Raw genomic sequence first — 26,337 nt, 5'->3', positions numbered from 1 at the left:
CCTCCATCTATTCTCTCTGGTGGAGACCTGAGGTTGCAGTACACGCCAATAGTTCCCCAATCTCCATATCCACGCACGACCCTTCTGCCAGCACTCAGGCACAGGTCCAAGTAAGTCCCCACGTCAAACAGACACAACTGCCCCTGCTACACACAGGAGTCCTGACCGCCCCCAGCCTTGCTTACGCTCGGCCTTCCCACCTCCAGGTTCACACATGGATCCTCCAGTCCTCGGTTGCCTACTCCCCAAGTGGAAGCCCTGCAGCACAAGACGCTGGTGCCCTGGCAGAGGATGCCCCAGAGGGGTTGGGGGATGCGCATGCGCCAAGGTGCAGGCTTCCTCGTCCTGGTCCTTGCGGTCACCCTGCCACTAGAGTATCCGTCCTCGCGAGGCGCACGGGGAAGTCAGAAGCCAATCTAGGGCCTGGTTAGAGGACCCGGCAAATGCCTTGACCCGCCTCCTGAGCCTCGACTTCCCTGGACAGGCGAGGGACTGCCTCGCCCTTTCTCAGTACTCGCGAGTTGTGTTCGCTGTGAAGAGATGGGTCTGACAGCGAGCTCTGGGCCTGATAATTCTTTTATTTTTATTTTTATTATTTTTATTTTTTCTGATAATTCTTTGAGGCTGAGGAAGACAGGCCCTGGAACACAATCTTCGGCTCCTTTGTAGAACAAAAACTACATTGCCCAGAAGGCTGTGCGCCGGGCGGCCCTCTTAGCGGGGGCGGGGCTTCCGGTCTTCCGGTGGCGTACGTCATTTGTGTGCGACGGTTCCGTCCACGACAGCTGTGGGGAGGGGGATAGCTGTTCTGTGGCCACTTCTTTGAAGAAGAGCAGAAGGGAGGCTACGACTCACCTCCGCGCCTGTGAAGGAGCGGTGAGCCTCGTGGTGACCGGAGGGTGCGAAAATCAGCCGAGGCCACTCCTCCCGGGGCAGGGGAGGAGTGGCGGTCGGTCGAGCCCGCGGGACCCGCCTCTGTGGCCGCCCCCGCCCCCGTCCTGCACGGGGTTCGGGGTCCCATGATGGCGGCGGCCTGGATGGACCCTGCGCAGGTGAGTGGAGGATGCTCTGGGCGCTTCTCCGTCTCTGCTGCGGGACGGGAACGGGGGGCGGCTCCTGGGCAGGCTGGAGGTCGAGAGAGGCCCTCGACTTCTCTTCGAGGTGTGTTCGCGTTAAGACGGGTGGAGCAGGCTTGTCACTTACTCGATCTCCAGCCTCAGAACAGGAGATACTGAACGTATAGGTGGACAGTTGGCAGGCCGCATATAAAGTAGAACTCTGACCCAGAGAAGCTAATCCCTTATCGACCCAGAAAACCAGTCCGTTCTGACCCTCTTCCCGGAAGCCAGATTACTAGCGCTACTCACAGTCCTGGAAGCTAAAAGGGACTCCTTAGGAGTGATGGCCCCAGATGGCATGAATTGGTGAATAACTGACCCTCCCTATTTTTCCTCCCATTGTCCACTTAAGACCGACCACAAAAACCCGTATCTACATCCCTATCCCTTCATCTATGATGCTTGGTGAGTGCATGTCAGAGTTCTCATAATTTACACATATACCACCAGGTAGTCAAATGGAGACCCTCCTTGACTTTTCTGTTTATCTATCTACCCAAAATGTGCCTGGCAATGGGAGTTTATCGAGCACCAGAACTCAGTAATATTGCAGGGTTCCTATGTAAGAACCAGTTCATCAGGAATTTCCAGGGGTTAAATTGAAATAAGATTCTAGAACACTATTAGGACAAAGCAAGAAAGTGAATATGAAACACCATGAGACAGTGTCTTGGAGCATTTAAATTACACATCTACGGTACTGGGGCTGCCCATCTAACTAACAGTGGAGTAGCTGACTTTACTTATAGTTACCCCTGGGTCTAATCACATGTGGGGCTGTGGTACTCCATGTCCATGTGCTGGACATTTCACATTGGAAAACTGTAGAATATAATGAGGAGGTACAACTTAACAAAAACAAAACATATATGAAGTTTTTTTAAATCAGAAGGCAACGCTAGTGGAAACCTAAGATAACTTAAGAACTGAGGACTTGTAGTCCCTGTAACCAGGATGTGAAACCCTCAGCATGGGGCAGGCAGCTAGCAGGACCACTGAGGCTCAGGTACTGCTGTTGTTACTGATACCGTTACTATCATTATTCACTCACTCCTCTGATGTCCTAGAGCCCTTGCTGTCTGCATCTCCCAGTCCTCGCGTCATTTCCATTGTGTTGTGTGGCCTTCCAGTGGCTCCCAGGGAGGAGGCTCCTCCCATACGTTCCTATATTACATCCAGAGCATTGCCCACCTCCCCCTTGAGCCCTGCACAGAGTTTGGCCCTCAGGAGGTACTCGGTGATTCGAGCCTTGATCACTCTGCATCTTTACCAGGGATGTAGAGAGGAGCTGTGATCCCAGCCAACAGCCCCCAGGCCAACGCTGCTACCTCTGTTTGACTTTCCAGGTATCTGTGACCTTTGATGATGTGGCCGTGATATTTACCCAGGAGGAGTGGGGGCAGCTGGACCCGGCCCAGAGGACCCTGTACCAGGAGGTGATGCTGGAAAACTGTGGACTCCTGGTGTCTCTGGGTAAGTCCTCCCCACACCTCCTTGTCAGACCACCCTGTGGCTCCAGGCCTGGCTGGTCAAGAAGGCCTCTGGAGCCTTCCCCTGCCTCCTGCCTGCAGCTTCAGTCATTTTCTAGACTTACCTCTTTGTGCCTGCTCTCCTGTATCTCTTTGGGCAAGAAATGGTTCTTCTTTGGCTCCTAGAAAGTAATGGGAGGAAAGGGGGCTGTTGGCAGAAGCCAAAGCCAGGATTCCAGCTGGGCCCTCTGAGGGGCTGATAGAGGAACTAGGAACCACCATGATTAGGTCCTGGCTTCTGGTCTCTTGTCCTGGCTTCTCTCTCTGCTCACAGCACTGTACACAGAAAGGTCTTTTCTGCCTCATCAGGTTGTGCCAGGACTGGCCCCCAGATTCCTCGTTTCTGCATCTTTGCATGCTTGTTGTTCTCTTTCTCTGTCTGCTGCTGGGCTGTGTGGGGTGTCCTTGAGACAGGGATGGCCGCCCGAGCCGGTACTTGTCAGGACCTCCCACCCCAGTGCTTGGTACACACTGGCCTCCGTCTGAGGTTCTTATTTCACATTCCAGAGAGGGAGCTGACTGTGTGAGCCTGATTGGCTCAAGTGTCCTTAGCAGGGCTGTGAGTGATGGGATATTCTCCAAGAGGACAGTGAGTCAGGCAGGCCTCCAGAAGGCCTTTGCCTTCAGTGCCAACAGGTATTATTCTAAACAACGTGATCTCGGTTATGGTGCTTCTTTGTGTTCGTGTGCCTTCGTCATTGTCACTTGTTTCCAGGGCCAAGGTCCTCTGCCAGTGCAAGAGAAAGGTAGAGTACTACTTCCCAGCACTTGGCAGTTTTGCCCCCGGGACACATTTGGCAATGTTTGCAGCCACTTTGGGTTGTCCTGCCTGGAGGGTAGGTGGTGTTGGCATCTAGTGGTTAGAGTCCAAAGGTACCACACATATCCTTGGATGGACAAGACAGCCCCCTCACTGAAGAATTGTCCCCGCTGCAGAATCCAGAGTGCCGTAGTTGAGAAACACCAGCTTAGATGCTTCTCTGCTTGAAGATAATCACCACAAGGCCCTTCAGTTGGAGGGAAAGGAGGGCTGTAATTCCAGAGCTTCGGATGAGACCTGCCTATTTTGGGAGAAATAGAATCACGTCTGTCAGTGAGAAGAGAAAGAGCAAGATTAGAAAAGTTGGATAGGTTAGTATTTCGTAACAAAATGTTTAAGAATAAAGAGGCCCCTCTGTCTTCTCAGCAGAAGACCTCATCACTCACCTTCAGTGTTTTCCCTGGGCTCACTCTGCCCTGGCCATGCTGGGCGTCTAGTGATTTCCCCACACACGGACCAGCCTCTGGCCTCTGCTTGCTGTTGTGTCTGCCTGGTTGGTGTTCTTGGGCATTTCAGCCACTCAGAAGGTCGCCCCTTCTGTGTAAAATGAACACCTCGCCAGCTGTGTCCTGATCACCAGATCTTGTAGAGGCCCCTCCCCGATCCCTCTCACTTTCTCTCGTCATCCCGATTATAACTCTCTGTGCCCCTGGTTGTCATCCAGGGATGATGTCATCCCCCAGGGACACTGGGGCAATGTTGTCACAGGTGGGACAGAGGTGTGCCAGGCACCTAGTGGGTGGAGACCTGGAATGCTGCCAGACATCCTTAAAATGCTCAGGACAGTTTCCTCCCTGCTTTCCTAGCAAAGCATTATCTTGACCTAAGTAATCATGCCCATGTAACCCGAATAGTTACGCCAGGTTGAGAAACTTGTTTCAGAGAGGTAGGAACACTTCATCAACTGGCATTGAGGGACACCCTGACATAATCATTTCCTGCCTTCTGATTGTTTTTGATGACAAGTCTGGATTTAGTGCTGAACCTTCTTCACTCCTCCTTCCCTCCAATGGTTGGTACTTTTCCCTTTAAAACAGAGTAGCCTTGAGTTTGCAGCCCCGAATAGGCAGTATGCACTCACTGGGACTTAACATTTGTATTCCATTGCCGAGTTTTCGTGGTGACCTGCTACCAAAGGAAGTGACTCTACGTTTCCCATTTATTGGACTGATGCAAGATTTTCTTTGACGAAAATAAGAAAAATTAAATATGGGTCATGTTAGAAAGCAGTTCATAATCATCAGCACAGCTGAGATACCCTGAGCACTGACTAAGCAGGACTGTTTGGGCTTATTGGTGCTCTACTCATTTAAATTCCCACAGTATCCCACCTGTATGAGTTTGCACTTCTAAGATTTTAATTTGTAGAGATGACTTAGGGACAGGCAATACAGGGAGATTAATGCTAGTGTACGGTTTACATATTTGTATGTATGTCTTTAGCGTACGTACATATTTTGTGTGTGTACACACACGCACACGCTTGAGCACACCCGTACATACATGCCTGTGTATGTGTGGTAGTTGTATGTATAAGAAAAAAAATTTTTCCTCTACTTGGCAGCAGTTCTTGATATCAAAATCTTGTTTTCCACACCATGAGTTGTGACATAACTACCTGGAGTTAGCACAGATCCCACAGGTTGGGGCTCAGTCTCCTAGGACAGCACCTCCACAGATACCCCCGCACAATCCACTTCAGATGCCAGGTTGTCACCTGTCCTGCTCAACTGGCTGTAAATCAGAGATATGACCCCCTCCTCAGGGTTGATAATTTGCTAGGGTGGCTCACAAAACTTAAGAAAGCACTTCAGTATTATCTGTTAATGGGACGCCTGAGTGGCTCAGCGGTTGAGCATCTGCCTTCAGCTCAGGACATGATCCTCGGTCTGGGGATCGAGTTCCGCATCGGGCTCCCTGCAGCGAGTCTGCTTCTCCCTCTGCCTGTGTCTCTGCCTCTCTCTTCTCTGTGTGTGTGTCTCATGAATAAATAAGTAAAATCTTTAAAAAAAAAAAAAGCATATTCCCTGTTTATTTAAAGGATTAAATTCAGAAACAGCTAAATGCAAGAGATACAAAGGACAATGTATGTAGAACAGCACACTGAGTTTCCATGGCTTCTTGGCTTGTCACTCTTCTGCCATCTTGATGCGTTAACCAATCTGGCAACCCACTGAAGCACTTTACTTGGGGCTTCTTGTTAAAGCTCCTTACATGGGCCTGACTGATGAAATCATTGGCCATTGATGATTGAACTCCATCTCCAGCCCTTCTTGCCTCCACAGAGGTTAAGGGATAGAACAGATTTTCTAGCGTTCTAATCACATGATTGCTTTCCCTGGCCCCTCCTCCTCAGGAGTTTTTTAAAAGTCACCTCAGGAACAAAATAGAATTCCTAATGCAAGAAAGCAAAAAGGTCCTGTGTCTAATTTCGTCTTAGGAGAGGCCGTCCATGGACATCTGCTGGGGTGGAGTTGTCTTCACCATGAGGTGCCAGTGTGGGACCATGTTGTCTGGTTGTGTGACCATGGTATCCTTTGCAAGTTGATGGGGTCCTCAGCTTTTGCCATGTTTGGTTGAAACAGTGTGTTAATGTGAGGTGTGAGTTGGCCAAGAGGCTTCTTATTAAGGCAAGAGAGAGACCCATTTAGGGGTTTGTCATAATTGGAATTTGGAAGGAGTTATTTGAAGCAACCCTTATGTCTTTTACTTAAACCAGGTTTTAGAGGCATGTTTGGGGCATGAAAGTTCTGTGGAATATCTCTTCCCAGAGCCTAGCCTTGCATAATTCGAGAAGCGAAATGTGTGTGTCTTACAGTATTGTCTGCAACTCTGAAGGGAGTAAGGAATACAAGTGCCTTGTATTGTGGCCCTTTTATGTGTAGAGATTAGAGATGTGTGGTTTTGATTTTTGTTTGGGGTGTCTGTGAGACAAGAGAGTCTTAAGAGTTCTTTACCCCAAAGGAGACCATTTTTAGGCAGTGGCTCAACAGTTTATAATGAATTTGGAGATGGGACCATTTGTTCATCAGTGCTAAGATACCCCGCCCCCCCGAAGTTTGGCCAAGTAATGTTTCTTAGATCCATTTTTTATTTAGAACATTCTGGCTAAGAGATAGAAAGCAGCAGCATTCCATTGGTCTCTATCATGTGTGATGGATAGTGGCATCCTTCTTATGGTTCATGAACTCCTGTAACTGTTCTCTCTGTTAAACTCAAAGGGCTTTCCAGGTAGCCAAAGGGCCTGGAGGAGGGCTGGCCCTCTCCAACACCAAAGCATCTGGCAAGGGACAGAGGTTGGGAGAAGCTGCCACGTCCTACAAGTGGAGTTCTGCCAGAGGGCCCAGATTGGGTTCCATTCTGTCTTACAGAGTCCTCAGTAGCTGTGCTGAGCTCGTGCTGTTAACAATATTTTGAGTAGACCTTAGTCTTTGTTGGCAAGAACCCCATTTAAGGTGGACTGATTTGTAACTAACAGTACCAGTGAGATAAAATTTATAAACGAGCCCCCAAATAATACTAAGTGTAGTAGTATTAGTTGAAACTAAACTATCTCTAACATTAGTATTAGAGATGTTGGATTTGTATGTCCATAATGAATGTGTGGAATGAATTTCCTCGGACACGGTTGTCATCGATGTGCCGTCATAGCTGTGCTACTGGAGGAAGGTGGGTGCAGTGAAGATCTTGTCTGCAGAGATCATGTGCAGCGGCAGAGCTGTGGAGCCACGCTCACAGGCAGCCTGGGGAAGAAGTGTTCACCTTCGGGGTAGAGGCTGGCTGGCTGAGAAGTTGTCCAAACAGGTGCTGCACAGAACAGGGTCAGCCAGATCTGTAAGCCCAGAACAATCACCGGGTTGTTGATTGGATAATGTTATTGATTTATTCATATGGGGTATTGGGTGTGTGGATTGTGTGAATCAGCTCTGGCTGCTTAAACAACAGCTTTATTTTCACGTCATTCTGGAGACTGGAAGTCTCAGACCCAAGGTGCTGGCAGACAGATGATGATCTCTTCCTGGCTGCCACCTTTGTGCTGTGTCCTCACATGGCCTTTCCTCTGGCTTTTAAGGTCACCAGTCCTACACATCCCCGTGACCTCATTTAATGTTAATTACCTCCCTACAGGCCCTTTCTCCATGTGTGAGCACATAGTAATGACACCTAGGGGCAGGCACACTCAGTGCAGCAGGAGCCCTCCTGGATGGGCCACCCTGTTAAGATTGTTGGAACCCACCGTGAAGTGCTTTTATTGGCCCCGGGGTTAATAACAGACACAACTAGGCTGTCAAACGGAGAAGTGGTGTGGCAGTCATTCCTTTTTTGGTTAGCTTTTATGTGAAGTTTTACTCTCTGGAGTCTCTTTTCCAGCTTCCATTGGGCCTATCACTATCTTAACTGGTTTTTGTGGGTCCCGTTGTACCGAGTCCAATTAAGCACCAAAAATTTACTTAATTGTGTCAGAGCATCCTTGCCCAAAGTGGGGTATTTTAGGACAGTGGTACTCTCTGAGTAGTGGAAGTATAGGTGAGTCTATAGTTAGAGTGAGACATACCTATTTTTCCCCTGTATTTAGCTACTTTTTCAGTTTGGGCAGAGCAATATTTAAATTTAGCGGAATCTCCAGGTATAACTATGATTTGAGCCCCAGTTTTGATTAAATTTATGAAGTTTTGTCAGTTGGTACAATTTAGCAAATTCTGAAGTTAATTCAGAACCTGTATTGTGGAGTCAGAAAAGTCCGTCAGTGCCATGTTTTGTTTTGGTGATACAATTTTTTTTGGAATATAAGTTTTGTTATGCTGTACATAGTTATTATGTGTAATTTATCATATATGTTTTTAATATATAAATTTTGCATTTCCCATTGGGTCAAATTATAGACAGTGTTTTATTTTTTTTTGTATATTTTTTTATTGGAGTTACATTTGCCAACATACAGTATAGCACTCAGTGCTCATCCCGTCAAGTGCCCCCCTCAGTGCCCATCACCCAGTCATCCCATCCCCCTGCCCACGTCCCCTTCCACTACCCCTTGTTCGTTTCCCAGAGTTTAGGAGTCTCTCATGTTTTTATAGACAGTGTTTTAGTTCTATGTCTTACTTAGTTCTCTTTTATTTTTTCCTCTCTTTCTAGGAGTTTGTTTTTATTACTATTTTTAAGTCATTAAATAGTTTAGAATGAGTATTATATTTTCTAGACCCGGTATTTCTTTGGTACATAAGTTCTAAGGTAGACCCCCCTCCTTTTTCTCTTGGGGCTTTAGCTTCCTGAAGCCCCATACTGAATTTGTCTCCTGCTGGTGAGAGGAGTGGGCGAGGTCCTGGGGCCTCTGGGCAGCAGCTTCCCTGAGATGGGCCCTGGTCTACAGCATAATTGTTTTTGTCACCTCTCTTGTCTCTGGTCATTTTTCTTTTCTTTGGATATTTACCTGATAAGCTTCTTGCAGTCCCAGGGGCTGGAGCTTACCTCTAGGGCAGCGGTGGTGGTGGCATCAGTATCCTGATTGTGTCAGTTTGGTTTTAAGGAGGAGACGCGTGACATGCCAGTGGGCAGCAGCAGTCAGGAGTCCCCAAACTCATTGGCCAGGGGTTGTAAAGCCTGGAAACATCCTGAGGTATCTTAAGAGGGAGCAGGAGCAAGATATTCCATAACGTTTTTTCCTCCATTTTATATTGAACCCCGGGTCTCCACAAATGGGGTCTTTTATTCCTTGCTGGATTGAGAGTCAGACTACAACAGTTAGGTAAGCAACGAATGGGAGATTTGTCCTCGAAGCAATTTAAGCCTGTTGTGCCATGGCATCTGAGGAGGGTGCCCCACACTCTGTTGGCAGTAGGTCCCTTATATCACAGGGAGCATGACTCCTGATGGCTGAAGGGAGAGCTTACTCCCTTTCCACTGCCTTATCACCAGACCCTGTCCTGAGTGGGTAGCAGATGTGAGCGAGATTTGCTCAGTGACAACTGATAATCTTGGGCTATGGTTCAGGATCTTCCAGAGCAGCCTTCTGTGGGTCCTGGTGCCTCTACCCTAGACTCCTTACAGAGTGCTGTGTCGTCTTCCCCTGCATCTGTGTTTGGCTACATGTGACAGAGCAGCTCAGTCTTCATCCTGAAGGAAATTTACTATCTCACATTGGTGGGTGATAACCCAGCTGTGGGTTTCTTTACTTCCTCTCTGTGTTCTAGATCTTATAGGCAGGTTCCCTCACAAAAGTCCTGGGATGCTGCCAGACTACAGGAGCAGCAGATCCCCTTACTCAGCCATCCTGGAATAAAGCTTTCTAAAGTTGCACACCTCTAACTGTTGGTGATTGGGGAATGCCACTTGCAGGTTGGTAGAGACTGGTTTGTCAACCTTCCTTTAACGCCAGAATCATCTGGGGAGGTTTTAAAATCTACCGATATCCAGGCCTCGCCAGAAATTTCCTTTCAGTTGGACATGAACCCGACATCCCAGGAGATGTTGATGCACACATGGTTTGAGACTCACTTACCTGGGTTAATTAGAAAATATTTTCTGGGAGGGGAGGGGGTCATATTCCCTGGGATTCTGTGTGCTGGCAGTCAAAGGGAATAGGTGCTGTCTACACAGCCAGCACTACTGTCTAAAGTCTTTGAATCCCAACACTGGACTTTGTGCCTGTTTCTAGGTGATAAGTTAGTATTTTGTTTGTGTGGATGGGGGTAGCTTCATTCCCGGGTCATATCCACATTCTGAAATCCCAGACTAGATTGCGAGGTTTTATTTCTTTTTCACAAAAATCCTAGTGTCGTCTTTCTTTGTCTGTGAACAGGGTGTCCTGTTCCTAGACCTGAGCTGATCTACCAGCTGGAGCACGGGCAGGAGCTATGGATGGTGAAGAAAGACCTGTGTCAAAGTACCTATCCAGGTAGGAGCCAAGATGTGGGCAGATGGGAGACCCTGCAGGCTGGAGACTGGGAGGAGACCACCAGCCCTGGTCCCCTGGGAAGCTTCCTGTTCTGGCCTCTTTGGTGGTTTGGAAGCCATGGAGCCCTTTAACCCAGAGTCAGCGTGCCCAGTAAGGGACCATAATGTTGGTCGTTCCTTCCACCTCCCAAGTTTCAGTGAATGGTCCTGCCACTCAAGCAGGTTAGAGGCTGTATACAGCCTCAGAGAATTCCTTACACCTCCACCTCCCTCAGTCCCTCATCCAGCCATTCCCCAGATCCTGTCCGTTTCACATCCTGTACATCTCCTGAATGCATCAGTTGCACTACCTCCATCAGAGCCATCCCCATACTCGACCCACGCTCCCATCTTCTCTCTGGGGGATGCTGCTAGTCTCCTAACCTGTCTCTGCATCTGCTTGGTGCCTCTAGTCAGCTCTGTGTCCTGCATGAGCTAGCCCAGGTGCTCAGACTTTGTCCCAGATGCTTACCCAGTCATGGATGTCTCAGTATATGACCCTTAAGGTGTCAGCAGGTCTTTATGTTGAAAGCACAGTCCACCACCTCTATTGCTTGATCCTCCACCCCACCACCCTCATTCGGGCTCTCGTGTCTGCAGCTTCCCCTTCCATCTAGCGGGAGGGGTCTTGCTCCTGGCCCTGGCCAGTCCCTTAACCAGAGTCTGGAGCACACCTTTTCAGGAAAATGTTTTCTTCATTTATACTCTTATTTCTTGTAGTGTAACTTCATCCTTTCTCCTCTCAATGTAAAAATATGCTGAGATACCTTGCCCTCAAGGAAAAATCAATAAGAAAGTTCCTGTCTCACATTGTATTCATCCACTTTGTGTGTATTCAGTTATTCACATTTTTTACCCTCATACATGGTGTTGTCAGGAGCAGTCCTGTATGGGTCATCTTACACACAATATGGTGTCTTTGATATTTCTTGGAGTGAAATTGTTGGGTTATAAGCTATGTAAGCTTTCAAGTTTACTAGATAATTGCCATTGTGTTTTAAAGGACATGTACCTATTTACAGTTTCACCGGAAAGCGTGGAAGTTCCTTCGACCTGTAACTTTGCCCAATACTTGCTACTCTAAGCATCCTGAATCATTGACAATCAAATGAACCCAAAACCCATATCTCATGTGGTCTTGATTTGCTTTTCCTTCATTGCTTTAGTAATGAAGCTTTAGTACCTGATCATATGTTTATTGGTCAGTCTGTAATTTTTCCTTTGACATGTCATTTTAATGGGATCCCTTAATGGCTCAGCGGTTTCCTGCCTGCCTTCCATCCAGGGCGTGATCCTGGGGTCCCAGGATCGGGTCCTGCATCGGGCTCCCAGCATGGAGCCTGCTTCTCCCTCTGCCTCCTGTGTCTCTGCCTCTCTCTCTCTGTCTCTCATGAATAAATAAATAAAATCTTAAAAAAAAGAAATGTCATTTCCTGATAATACCTATTTTTCTATTAACTCATAGGCTTTTGATTTGTAGGGATTCTTTGTATATTCCCTGTGTTATTTTTTTCATGGTAAAATATTCATAGCATAAAACATCATTTTATCCGTTTGAAGTATAGTTGAGTGATATTAAATATGTTCATAATGCCATGCAACTATCACCACCATATCCCTCCAAGGCACTTCATTCTGTAAAATTGAAATTCAGTATCCACTATACAGTAACCCCCCAATCTCCCTGCCCTAGACCCTCATGACCACAATTTTACGATTTTGACTACTCTAAGAACTTCATATTAGTGGAATGATGCAGTATTTGTGTTTTTTATAACTGGCTTTATTTCACTTAGCATGTCCTCAGGTTTTATCCATAGTGTAGCATATGTCAACATTTCCTTCCTTTCTAAGGCTTGATAATATTCCACATGCCCCACATACCAAGTATCCATTCATCCTTCAATGGATACTTCGATTGTTCGAATGTTTTTCCTGTTGTGAATAATACCACTATGAAGATGGGTGTACAAATATATTTGAGAACCTGATATCAATTCTTTTGGGCATATAACAAGAAATGAAATTGCTGGATCATCTCATAATTTTTAACTTTTTAGGAACTGCCATATTGTTTACAACAGAGACTATATCATTTTACATTCCCACCAGCAGTGTACAAGAGTTCCCACTGCTCTACATCCTCAAGTATTTGTTATTTTCTGATTTTTTGATAGCCATCCTAATGGATGTGAGAGGATACCTCTTTGTAGTTTTGATTTACATTTCTCTAATGATAAGTGATAGTAATAGTGGTATTGAACATCTTGTGCTTATTGATGATTTGTATGTCATCTTTGGTGAAAAGTCTATTCAAGTCTTTTTCCCATTTTTGTGTTGTGATTTTTTATTGTTGAGTTCTAGTTTTCTGTATATTCTGAATATTAATCCTTTATTAGAAATATGATTTGCAGAAATGTCCTATTTGGGTTATTGCCTTGCTCTGTTGATAATAACTTGATGCACAGTTTTTTAATTGTTATGACTAAAATTTATTTTTTCTTTTGTTGCTTATGCCTTTGGTGTCATATCTCAGAAGTCATAGTCAAATCCAGTGACATAGAGGTTTTGCTCTATGTTTTCTAAGGATTTTATATTTTAGAAGTCTTACATTTAATTAAGTCTTTGATCCATTTGAGTTCTTTTTTTTTTTTTTTGAAGATTTTACTTATTTATTCAATAGAGACAGAGAGAGAGAGAGATACAGAGACATAGGCAGAGGGAGAAGCAAGCTCCATGCAGGGAGCCCAATGCGGGACTTGATCCCAGGAACCCAGGATCATGCCCTGATCCAAAGGCAGACCCAACCACTGAGCCACCCATGTGTCCCTGAGTTCATTTTTTTATATGATGTTAGATAAGTGTTCAGTTGAATTCTTTGACATGTAGATATCTAGTTTTCCCCAGCACTATTTCTTACAAACACTGTCTTTTTCTCTGTTACGTGGCCTTGGCAGCCTTGTCAAAAATGATTTGATGATATATGTTAGAATTCATTACTGGGTTCTTGATTATATTCCCTTGGTCTATATTTCTTTACGCCAGTACCACACTATTTTGATTTTTGTAGCTTTGTTTTGTTTTTTGAGTCCTGGAGTTTTGTAGGAAGTTTTGAAATCAGGAATTTTGAGTCATCTAGGTTTGTTCTTCTTTCTCAAGATGTTTGAGCTACAAACCATATGGATGTTACCGTGGATTTTTCTATTTCTGCAGAAAGTGTCTTTGGGATTTTGATAGGGATTGCATTGAATCTGTGGATCATTGTGCAGTATCAATATTTTAGCAGTATGAAGACTTCCAATCCAAGAGCATGGTATATATTTGCATTTATTTACATCTTTAATTTCTTTTAGCAATGATTTATAGTTTTCATTGTCTAAGTTTTTTTTTTTTGAACATTTTATTTATTTATTTATTCATGAGAGACAGAGAGAGACAGAGAGAGAGAGAGAGAGAGAGAGAGAGAAAGGCAGAGACATAGGCAGAGGGAGAAGCAGACTCCATGCAGGGAGCCCAACGTGGGACTCGATCCCGGGACTCGATCCCAGGACTCCAGGGTCACGCCCTGGACCAAAAGCAGGCTCTAAACCACTGAGCCACCCAGGTGTCCCTTTTTTAGTAGATTTATTCAAGGCTCCAGTTTTGTTTTGTTTTGTTTTTTAAGACTTTATTTATTCATGAGAGACACAGAGAGTACAGAGACATAGGCAGAGGGAGAAGCAGGCTTCTCGCAGGGAACCTGCTGCAGGACTTGATCCCTGGATCAAGTCATCATGCCCTGAGCCAAAGGCAAACGCTCAACCACTGAGCCACCCTGGCGTCCCCCTCCTTGAGAAGAATTTAAATGCTGTTGTTGTTGGGTAGAATATTATGTATATGTCTGTTATGTCTGGTTGGTTTATTATGTTAAGTCTTCTACTTCATTACTTATATTTTGTTTGGTTGTGCTATCCATTATTGAGAATGGGGTATTGGAGTTTCCATCTATTACCTTAGGATTGTGTTTTTCTTCCTTCATTGTGTCACTCTTTGCTTCATGTATTTTGATAGTCTGTCCTTAAGTACATGTTGACAATTGTTATAATTTTTTGATGTATTACACCTTTTATTAAAATACAATATTTGGGATCCCTGGGTGGCGCAGCGGTTTGGCGCCTGCCTTTGGCCCAGGGCGCGATCCTGGAGACCCGGATCGAATCCCACGTCGGGCTCCCTGTGCATGGAGCCTGCTTCTCCCTCTGCCTATGTCTCTGCCTCTCTCTCTCTCTGTGTGTGTGACTATCATAAATAAATTTTTAAAAAAAATTAAAGGTTTTAAAAAAATAATAAAATACAATATTCTTCATTGCTTTTTGTAATCTTTTCTGACTTTAAGTCTATTTTGTTTGATATTAACAAAGCCACCCCTGCTCTCTTTTGGTTAGTATTTACATGGAATGTTTTTTTTTTTTCCTTTCTTTCACTTTTAATCTATTTGTGCCTTTGGATCTATAGTAAATATCTTGTAGATGCATATGGTTGGATCATGTAATTTATCAATTATGCCAGTCTCTGTTTTTTATTTTATTTTATTTTATTTTATTTTATTTTATTTTATTTTATATTTTATTTTTAAAAGATTTTTATTTATTCATGAGAGACACACAGAGAGAGGCAGAGACATAGGCAGAGGGAGAAGCAGGCTCCATGCAGGAAGCCCAATGTGGGACTCAGTCCTGGGATCCCGGGATCATGCCCTGAGCTAAAGGCAGACACTCAGCTGCTGAGCCACCCAGGTGTCCCAGTCTCTGTTTTTCAATTTGAGAGTTTAATCCATTTACATTTAAAGTAATTTCTGATAGGGGGAGACTTCTATCATTTTGATATTTGCTTTCTATATACATTATAGATTTGTTTCTCATTTCCTTCCTTCCTGTTTTGTGTTTAGCTGACCTTTTTAAAAATATTTTATTTTTTTCAGAGAGAGCACGCATGAGAGAGGGGGAGAGGCAGAGGGAAAGGGAGGAACAAATTCCTCACTGAGCAGGAAGCCCATCGAGGGGTTCAGTCCCAGGACCTGGGATCATGACCTGAGCCAAAGGCAAATGTGTAAACCACTGAGCCACTCAGGTGCTGCTTAGCTGATTTTTTGTAGTGAAATGTTTAATTCTTCTCATTTCCTTTTGTGTATATTCTAGAGCTATTTTTTTGTTGTTACCATGGGGATTACATTTAGCATCTTAAGTTTATAACACTAATTTGATTTTATACTAGCCTACCTTCAACACATAAAAAAATTCTCCTTTACATTCCTGTTCTCACCTCCTGAGTTGTTCATGTTGCATGAGTATATCTATGTATATTGTGTGCCCTTCAACTTATACTAGTAACTATTTTAAGTGCATTAGTCTTTCAAATTATGTAGCAAACAACATCTGGAGTTATAACCTGCACTTAAAATAACACTCGCTTTTAGATTAGTTTAGGTTTTTTAAATTAGTCTCCTAAGTCACATAAAAAAAAGTAGAATTATAAAGCAGTTAAAATTTTTATAATTGTGCATTTACTTTTATTGTGGTCTTTGTTTTTTTATATGCCTTTGAATTACTGTGTAGTGTCTTTCATCTCACCCTGCAGGATTTCCTTGAGAATTTTTTGCAGGGCAGTTCTAGTGATAACAGAATTCCTCCTGTTTTACATATGGTACTGTCTTAATTTCCCCCTCACTGGGATCCCTGGGTGGCGCAGCGGTTTGGCGCCTGCCTTTGGCCCAGGGCGCGATCCTGGAGACCCGGGATCGAATCCCACGTCGGGCTCCCGGTGCATGGAGCCTGCTTCTCCCTCTGCCTGTGTCTCTGCCTCTCTCTCTCTCTCTCTCTCACTGTGTGCCTATCATAAATAAAAAAAAAAAAATTTAAAAAAAATTTCCCCCTCACTCTTAAAAGATTCTTGGTTGACAGTTTTTTTTTTCTTTTACCCTTGAATATACTGACCCTGTCTTTTGGCCTCCCAAGTTTCATATGAGAATTCTGCTGATAATCTTACTGAGAATTTCTTGAGTTGCCTCAAACTTGCTGTTAAGATACTCTGTTTATGTTTGGCTTTCAAAAGTTTGATTGTAAGTTTTTTATTGGTGTGAATCTATTTTAGTTCATCTTTCTTGGAACATGCTGATCTTTTTGGATGTTTATATTGATGTCTTTCATCTAATTGGGGACATTTTCAGCCATTTATTCAAATACTTTTTTTGACCATTTCTCTTTTTGATAATCCCACAATGAGTAGTATATCGGTTCCTTTAGTGCTGTATTACAGGCCCATTAGGGTATGTTCTATTTTCTTACATATTTTTTTTTCTGTTCTTTGGATGTAATTTCCATTTCCTATATTTAAGTATTCTGATTCTTCATCCTACTAAAATCTTTCTTTGAATCCTCGTAATGAATTTTTCATTTCAGTTATTACACTTTTCTTTTTGGTTTGTTTTTAAGTTTCTGGCTTTTGTTGATATTTCCACTTTGTTTATACATAGTCTTCTTCACCTTCTCCATATCTTACTTTAGCTCTCTGAGCTTCTTTAGCATGGTTGTTGTAAAGTTATGTCCAGTAAGTCTGCATCAGGTATTTTTTAGAAACAGTTTTTGGAGGGATTGCATACATTAGCTACCTTACCCTTGGGAACTAGTTAACCTTCTGTCATTGATGTATAACAATACATGCAGAAAGTATTGGTAACCTAAGATTTTTACCTGCCTTGAGTATCCAAAGTTTTATTGACTGTCATTATATAAGCACAATTGATTGAATGGTTTCCTACATGACTCCTGCCCCTCCCCCATCTCTTTCCAGAAGCCTACTTGCTATCTTATACCTGAAAGTACCAACCTTCTAATTACATGTAGTCAAGCATTGCCCTGAGTCATTTTTTAAGTGTGAACTTTCTGGGAGCCTAATGAGTTACCTATTTGCATAAATATCCAGTCTGGAATTGACTGTGTCTTTGTCCTCTAACCTAATCACTCCCCCGGTTCCCCTTTCATGGTGTCAGCAGTTCTAGGACCAGGAAAGAAAGATACTATTACCTGGGATTTAGAGGTAGCAAGACACAGAGATACTATTTTCATCTTTCTTCCCCCTCTTCATTTCACTGAAGTGCTCATTTTTATTCTACGTTGGCATTACAGACAGACCTTTTTACGTATTGGATTTCTTTCAGGTGACAAAGGAAAACCCAAGATCATAGAATTTACCACTAATGAGCCAGCCTTGTCTGAGGGAGTCGCCCTCCAGGAACAACTAACACAAAGAGTTCCAGGGGATTCCCAGGTGGGCCAAACTAAGGATCAGGATGGATCATTGGAAATGCAAGAAGGACACTGGAGATCAGAGATAAACCCCCAGAAGGAGAAACTCCCTGGGAAATCAAACTCTGAACATGGCAACATAGGAACAGCTAATAATGTGCGTTCAAGGATTATACAGGAGCCAGTCCCTCTGGGAAGTGCTGTCCGTGACCATGACTCATGTGGATCAGATAAAGATCCCATGATTCAGGAAGAAAATATCTTTAAATGCAATGAATGTGAGAAAGTTTTTAACAAGAAACGCCTCCTTGCTCGACATGAGAGGATTCATTCTGGAGTGAAGCCCTATGAGTGCACCGAGTGTGGGAAAACATTTAGTAAAAGCACTTATCTCCTTCAACACCACATGGTCCACACAGGGGAGAAGCCCTATAAGTGTATGGAGTGTGGGAAGGCCTTCAACCGTAAGTCACACCTTACACAACACCAACGGATTCACAGTGGAGAGAAGCCTTATAAGTGCAATGAATGTGGAAAGGCCTTCACCCATCGCTCCACTTTTGTCTTGCATAACAGGAGCCACACTGGAGAAAAACCCTTTGTGTGCAAAGAATGTGGAAAAGCTTTCCGAGATAGGCCAGGTTTCATTCGTCACTACATAATCCACAGTGGTGAGAATCCTTATGAATGCTTTGAGTGTGGCAAGGTATTTAAACACAGATCATACCTCATGTGGCATCAGCAGACTCACACTGGGGAGAAGCCCTATGAGTGCAGTGAGTGTGGTAAAGCCTTCTGTGAGAGTGCAGCCCTCATTCACCACTATGTCATCCACACTGGGGAGAAGCCCTTTGAGTGCCTAGAGTGTGGGAAAGCCTTCAACCACAGGTCCTACCTCAAGAGGCATCAGAGAATTCACACTGGGGAGAAGCCCTATGTGTGCAGTGAGTGTGGAAAGGCCTTCACCCACTGCTCTACTTTCATCCTGCATAAAAGGGCCCACACTGGAGAAAAACCCTTTGAGTGCAAAGAGTGTGGGAAAGCCTTTAGCAATCGTGCAGACCTCATTCGACACTTTAGCATCCACACTGGAGAGAAGCCCTATGAGTGCATGGAGTGTGGAAAGGCCTTCAACCGCCGCTCAGGGCTCACAAGGCACCAGCGGATTCACAGTGGAGAGAAGCCCTACGAATGCATGGAGTGTGGAAAAACCTTCTGCTGGAGCACAAACCTCATCCGACACTCTATTATCCACACTGGAGAGAAGCCCTATGAGTGCAGTGCATGTGGAAAAGCCTTTAGTCGCAGCTCCTCCCTCACTCAGCATCAGAGGATTCATACTGGGAGAAAACCTGTCAGTGCAACGGAAGTGGGAAGACCCTTCACGAGTGGGCAGTCGTCAGTCAACCTCCAAGACCTTCTGTTGGGGAAAGATTTCTTGAATGTAACCACTGAGGAAACCTCTTACTCAGAATCTGATCATTCATACCAAAAAGAAACTCCTCAGTTTCCTTCCCTATGAGAAACCCTTCTGTTGCAAGATATCATTTGTCATCTAAGGAGTCATACTGAAAATTTACCCAGTCTAGAGCCTTATTCTACATCTGAGAACTCATCCAGAGAGGGACTCAGTGATTATATGCACATAGGAAAACCTTCAGCTACATATTTTTCCTTAATTTACACTGCAGTATTATCTCAGGAATTCTTTTTTTTTTTTTTTTTTTTTTAAAGAAAGGAGACTTAGAATGAACAGCAAACACTTTTTTCCCCCCCAGATATCCTTGCCAAGCCTTTGGCACTTTGTCATGGAGTCTCTAGTTTACTTGGCAGGAGGAGGGTTTTGTTTTAGCAGTAAAGGACCTAGACTTTTATGTGTTGTGTATATGCATTCATTGTCCAGTGTCAGGAGAGTTAGACAATTGAGGGCAGATTTGGAAACTTTTATGAACATCTTCTTTGTTCTAAAACATTGTCTCTGTTTAAGGAGCTTAATTTTTTTTGAGAACTATAAAGGCTGGACCCATCAAACACCTTTATATTTGAGGACATAAAAATACACATAGGAATGCAAGCCCATTTTATTGCACCATTTAAGACTCTTTAAGACTCTTTTAATCTTCATGTGGTTTTAAAGAGATGATACTTAGACTTTTTCTTGTCCTTTACGATTGGTTTCCTTGATTGTTGTAATTAAGTGTAAATCCTCCAGCTGTATAAAATGATTTCTATTTTTTTTAAATTTAAACCTAATTTAGCACTCTGTATTACTTTGAACTTCACATAAAGTTTTGGAGAAGCCTATTTTTATGAAGAAAATCTATGGAATTTCTATAGAAATTGGGTTAAATTATCAGATCAGTTGAGGATTGGCATCTTTACAGTGTTAACTCTTCAATTTATGAACACAGGATGTCTCTAAGTATTGCTTGATTTACTTCATCACTGTTTTATAGATTTCAATAATAGGTCTTGTATGAATTTTATAAGATTTGCATCTAAATGTTTTTTCTTTTATTATAAATGGCATTGACTTTTAAACTTTCAATTTCCACATAAGTTTTGGTAGTATACAGAAATGTAATTAAATTTTGGATGTCATTATGGTATCTTGCAACCTTGCTGAACTGTAGGCATTTATTTGTTTTGGTAGAATGCTTGGGGTTATAAAACTTAAAAGTATCATTTGCAAATAGACAGTTCTTTTTTTTCCTCATCATATATATACCTAGTATTGTCTTTTCTTGTCTACTAGCTAGGATTTCCAATATGTTGATCAGTAGTAGTAAGAAAGAATATCCTTGTCTGGTTTCTGATAGTGGGAAAACACTTTTTCATCAGTATGATGTTAGTATAAGTTTTTTTTTCTTTACAGAATTTTCTTACCAAGTTTAGTAAGTTTCCCATATTCCTAATTTGCTATTTTTTTTCTGTTATTGTGAATGGGTGTTGAATATTACCATATACTACTTCTTTACCAATTGATAGTGTTTTTTCTTCTGTAGCTTGTTGATATATTACATTGATTTGAGTTTTGAATGTGGAACCAGCTTTGTGTTCTTGAAATAAGCCCTACGTGGTTGTAGAGTATAATTACTTTTATATATTGTGTTACAGTATTTAATATGCTAGCATGTTGTTGAGGAAATCTTCCTCTAATTTCATGAGTGGTAATTATATGCAGTTTCCTTTCTTTTGTTCTTTTTTGTTTGTCTTTTATCTTTGTTTCGTACTGTCATTGGTTTTGGTGTCTAGGTGATAGTGGCCTCCAAGTATGTATTGGGAGTGTTCTATAATGTGGAAGATAGTGTCTACAATTGCTTTCATTTGTTTTATAAATGTTTGGTAGCATTCTCCAGTGAGCCATGTATGCCTGGAGATTTTTCTTTTGAATGCTTTTTAATTATGTATTTATTTTATTTAATATGTATAGAACTGTTCAGAATATCTATTTCATATTGGATGAATTTTCATAGTTGTCCTTTTTAAGGAATTGTTCCATTTCATCTAAATGTTTTTATTTCAAGTATTCCTTTAATATACTGTTTATGATGGAAGAATCTGTACTTATATCTCCAGTTAGATTCCTGATATTAGAAGTGTGTCAATTCTCTTTTTATCTTTGTCAGTCTTCTTATTTATCCTTTTTTTTTTTTTTTTGGATCTTTTTAAAGAAGCAGCACTTTACACCACTGTTTTTTCTCTGTTACCTTTTTTTCCTAATTTCACTGATACCTGTATTGACCTTTATTATATTTGTTCTTCCACCTGCTTTCGTGGTATTTTCCTCTGTAGTTTCTTGGGACGGATGCTTAGAATTTGAGATTTTTTTACTTTTCTAATGTAAGCATTATTTTCTATAAATTTTCGTCACAGCACTTTCCTCACAAGTTGTAATACATTTTAATTACATTTCATTTGGTTCTAAAAATTTATTTATTCAAGACTTCCTCTCTAACCCATAAGTCATTTAGAAGTATATTGCTTAACTTCCTAGTGTTTGGAGTGTTTCATGTTCACGACTTGTAAATGACTTCTAGTTTGTTTTGTATTTGATCTGGTTGTCTAAATTTGTTGAGGTTTGCTTTATGACCCAAAATGGTCTATCTTGATGAATGTTTGGTTTCTTGAAAAGAATGTGTATTCTACTGTTGGATGGAGTTTGTGTAAATGTCCACATGATCCTGTTGATTGATGATGTTATTCAGATTTTCTGCATCCTTGCTGATTTTCTGTTTAGTATTTCAATTGCTGAGAGAGGGATTTTGAAGACTGCAGTATAATCTGGAATTGTCTGTTTCTTCTTTTAAGTTCTATCAGTTTTTGCTTTGAGTATTTCGAAGCTCTGTTGTAGGTGTGTACACATTGAGGATTGCTCGTTCATCTTGGTGTGTTGACCTTTTTATCATTATGTAATGTACCTTTTTGTCTCTGTAAATTTTCTTTGGAGTATAGTTCTCTGTTATTAATATAGCCACTGTTGCAGTTTTTGGTTAATATTTTGCATTTCTTGGTTTATATTTTTGGTTGTGCTTTGTTTTTAGCCATTTGGCTGATTTTTTTCTTTTCTTTCTTTTTTTCTTTCTTTCTTTTTTTTTTTTTTAAATATTTTATTCATTTATTCATGGGAGACACAGAGAGAGAGAGAGAAAAGCAGGCTTCATGCAGGGAGCCCAATGTGGGACTCAATCCCAGGACTCCAGGATGATGCCCTGGGCCAAAGGCAGGTGCCCAACTGCTGAGATACCCAGGCATCCCCATTTTGCTGATTTCTTTTAAAATTATTATATTTAGATCATTTGAGTTTAAAATAATTATTGATGTGTTAGGTTTGCCTGTTTATGATTTGTTTTTTCTTTGTCCCCTGTTTATTTTTCCTCTATTGTTTTGGGGGGTTTGTTTGTTATTTTTTATTTTGCCTTCCTGTGGGTTACTTTAATTTTTAGAATTCCATTTGATATATCTGTGATGTTTTTGAGTATATCTCTTTGTATTTTACTGATTATTTTAGGTATTGCTTTATACATCTATAATTTATCACAGCCTATGGTATCAGCACTTTGATATGTAGAAGCCTTCCTTTCATTGGATCCTTTCACATTCCCCACTCTTTAATAATTGTGTTAAGTATTTCTTCTTTATACACTGAGCATCATATTGGTTGACATTTTTGTTATAACTATCAAGCAATTTTTACAAAACCTGTGAGAAGTGTAGTGTTTACTTTTTCCATTCTGTTCTTTGTTTGAAATTTCAAGATTTTTTTTTCTGTTAACAGTTTTTTTGCAAACTCATACAGCTCTTCCTTGACTTATGATGGAGTTATGCGTCGATAAACTAACATTGTAAATTGAACATATCGTGGTCAAAAATGCATTTAGTACACCTAACCTACTGAACATCATGGTTTAGCCTAGCCTATGTTAAGCATACTCAGAACACTTACATTAGTTTACAGTTGGGCAGAGTCATCTGACACAAAACCTATTTTATAATAAAGTGTTGAATATCTCATGTAATTTATTGAATACTATTCTGAAAGTGAAAAACTATGATTGTGTGGGTACTTATCATTAACATACACAGCCAAGCCTAAAGAATGTTTGAAATGGTGAACTAAAATTAATTGCTGGATAATGGGGATGCTACAATGATAGGATCATCAGTTTATTATGATGAGGATCAGGAATAGCTGGTAGAAGGCCCTAGGGCATCAACACTTGTTGATGGTTTAGCCATGTAGTGTTCTTTAGGAAGGTACCAAGTTTTGTGCAGTTTGTTTTTTCTTTCTATATATTTTGTTTTTTCTTATTATATATTTTTCTGTAGCAAGCATCCTGTATCTGCCCATCAGCTCTTGTGAATGTCTTGTGACTAACGTGTGTTTCTTCTAACATCTAAATGCCACTGCTGATAGTAGCAGATTCCTCTGTTAGTTTGTTTGCTGTGACCTTTCTTGGTACTTCATGTGCAACTTATTCTCTGTCAGCTTCTTTATTTTTTTGCTCTTCTAGTTTGATTAGCTCCTTAATAGAATGCTTTCAGCTTCAATGCAACAAGCTCAAGAATATCCTCAACACTAATGTCCAATTCTGGCTGTTTCCCAAGCACTAATATCTTGTTACTTACTGGTTTATCAACAGCAAGTCTTTGCTAAAGCCTTTGAATGTGTTCACATATATCTTCAAAACTTTCTTCCATCATGCATTGCTACATGACTTCTCATTCTGTAGATCTACTCTGGATAGCATTTAGAATGTGAAAATCTTTCTAAAACTTTGAGCATTTGGCTAGATTCAGTCACCTGCCACATTTCCACTCAAGAGCAGTATTATATGGTCTTTCAGTGCTTCAAATCCTGACACTGTCTTGGACTCTTGATGGATGTATGAATACCCCAGCATACACTTCCAGAACAAGCTTCCTTTATTGACATTAAATATTTGTTCTGGCAAATATTTCTCATCCACAATTACCCTATGTAGCTCTTCCTTAAAAGCTTCAGTACCTTCAGTATTGGCACTTTGTTTCTCACTGCTGGCCTTCACGTTATGAAAATTATGGTGCTTATGAAGCATTGGAATCACTTATACAACTTTTTTTTTATACGACTTTTTATAAACATTTGTGTATGTAGAGGATCATCAGCATGCTCTTTTAGTATATCAAAAAGACTTCTTGCCTTAGCCTGGATTGTCAGTGGCTAAGCAGTATGCCCTTCTGTATTGTCTGATATCCACGTGACAGGTAATTTCTCCATGTCATCAATTGGCCCATCTCTTTTCTTAAGTATGACAGTAGATTTATCCAATACTGACCATTAATATGGTTGATTGTTGATTAAAAAAGTCCTAACTCACATGTGATGGCCATTATTAGCTTGCTGCCTTCCATGCTAGGTAATTATCTTGAGTTTGTTCACAAGAATAATTGCCTTTGTTTTCACACCAGAAGTGGGAGATACAGATGGGTGTTTTGTAGACATGATGGGATGTGAAAACACAAAACAATATCCAAAAGTGATGGCAACATAGTATGTTGTGGAGCATCAGTAGTTTATCCTTGTGATTGCCCAGGTGCCTGGGAGATGTGCTGCCCCTCACATCACACAAGAGAGTATCACATAGCATATTGCTAGTCTGAGACAAAAATCAAAATCAGATTTTGAAGTATGGTTTCTGCGGAATGCATATCACTTTTACAGCCATATGGTCATCATAAGGTCAAAAAAAATCATAAAACTATTCTAAGTCGGATCATCTGTAGTCTTATGGGGAAGGTCTTCTAGGTAACAAATGTTTTTGTTTTCCTTTACTTAAAAATTACGCCTCCTTCATTCTGTAGGGATATTTTTGTGGGATCTAGTATTTGGGGTCAGCAGTTCTCTTCCTAGTACTTGAAAAGCATGTCATTTCCTTCATGTTCTCAGTTTCAGATGAGAAGTCTGCCATTTGACCCATTGTTTTTCTATCTGTAATACACTTTTCTGTCAAGCTGTTTTTCAAGTGGTTTTTTTATTGTATATGGATAGAGTTTGGAGTTTGATTATGATAGAGCCTGGCATGAAATTTTGGGGGTTTATCCTGTTGGGCATTTGCTTAGCTTTTTGGATCTGTTGATGTATATTTTAGATAGTCTTCAAGTATTTTTTCAGCCCCACGCTTTTTCCTCCCTTTCAGGACTCTAGTAATGGGAGTGGTAGATCTTTTCTTTTTATCCCAGAGGGTCCTTGGACTCCCACTTCTCCCTCCTTCCCCAGTCTGTTTTCTCCTATTGCTTAGAGTGATTAATTTCCATTGATTTCTCTTGAGCCCACTGAACCTTTTCTCTCGTATCTAATCCATTGAGCTCACCCAGTGAGTTTTCATTTTGGTTTTCAAATTTTTCAATTGTTTACTTTCTATTTGTTTCTTTATGCATCTTTTTCTCTGTCTAGTTTGTAATGCCAAAGAAGGGCTCTGAGAAAACAGGCAATACTATGTAGTCCAAAGTAATATTTTCTGTGGTTTATCTTGATGTTGGAATAGAAGTCCTAGATTATATGGAGGAATGGAAGGACTGCAGTCTTCTGTGTTGGTATCCATGTATATTTCTAAGAACAGACATTAGAACTGAGAGTGATCTGCAGAATGTTCAGAGTATTATATTCCAGGAAAGATTTCTGTGTAAAATTCCCCAGCTCTCTATACTCTGCTATCCTCACTATTGGAAAGTAGAGCATTTCTTTAAAAATTTTCCTAAATGGAAATGGCATAAAGCAAAGAAACAATTACATTAAGTCATATGGAAAAAATTTGTTAGCATCCCCAGACTCAAAAAAATAACCTTTTATAGGCTTTTCTGATACCTTTGGACATCTTGGCAACAGATGCACAAAATAAGCCAAGATAAATTCCAGATGCTCACAAAGTTCAAAGCTATGGTGGCTTGATGCTGAGATTCTGAATTGTTCCTGGGAAAGGACCTTGGCAGTTCTAGTCTTGCTGCTTGGGATGTACACTGCCTCTATAACAGCTTGCTACAAAACATGGTGAACTCTGTTTTTGCTTCTCAACTTTTTTGGTAAAAGCGAAAATCCTTCTCAGATTTCTTTCAGTTAGTGAAAACACTTACTAATATAGGTCTTTTATAAAAGCAAAGTTGTGTAAACAAAG

At 41.6% G+C, this 26,337-nt stretch overlaps 1 protein-coding gene across 3 annotated transcripts in view; it reads left to right on the top strand.

Moving 5' to 3' along the window:
- Window positions 1-21,026, top strand: part of LOC129499858 (aurora kinase C) — a 55,587-nt gene extending 34,561 nt beyond the window's left edge. The window contains exons 1-4 of one of the 3 annotated variants that reach the window (XM_055309807.1): window positions 713-876; window positions 2,507-2,591; window positions 10,267-10,362; window positions 17,596-21,026. In XM_055309807.1, coding sequence (XP_055165782.1) covers window positions 2,558-2,591; window positions 10,267-10,362; window positions 17,596-19,205 — 1,740 coding nt within the window. In that variant the 5' untranslated portion in view covers window positions 713-876; window positions 2,507-2,557 and the 3' untranslated portion in view covers window positions 19,206-21,026. Of the gene's footprint in view, window positions 1-712; window positions 1,053-2,464; window positions 2,592-10,266; window positions 10,363-17,595 lie in introns of those variants that run through there. The other 2 variants (XM_055309806.1, XM_055309811.1) reach the window with 2 other exon arrangements.
- Window positions 21,027-26,337: the final 5,311 nt, after the last annotated feature.

This window comes from Nyctereutes procyonoides, unplaced genomic scaffold (genome assembly GCF_905146905.1).
Source record: "Nyctereutes procyonoides isolate TBG_1078 unplaced genomic scaffold, NYPRO_anot_genome, whole genome shotgun sequence".
Lineage (NCBI taxonomy): Eukaryota > Metazoa > Chordata > Mammalia > Carnivora > Canidae > Nyctereutes > Nyctereutes procyonoides.
This window is presented reverse-complemented; position numbering and strand designations above follow the sequence as displayed.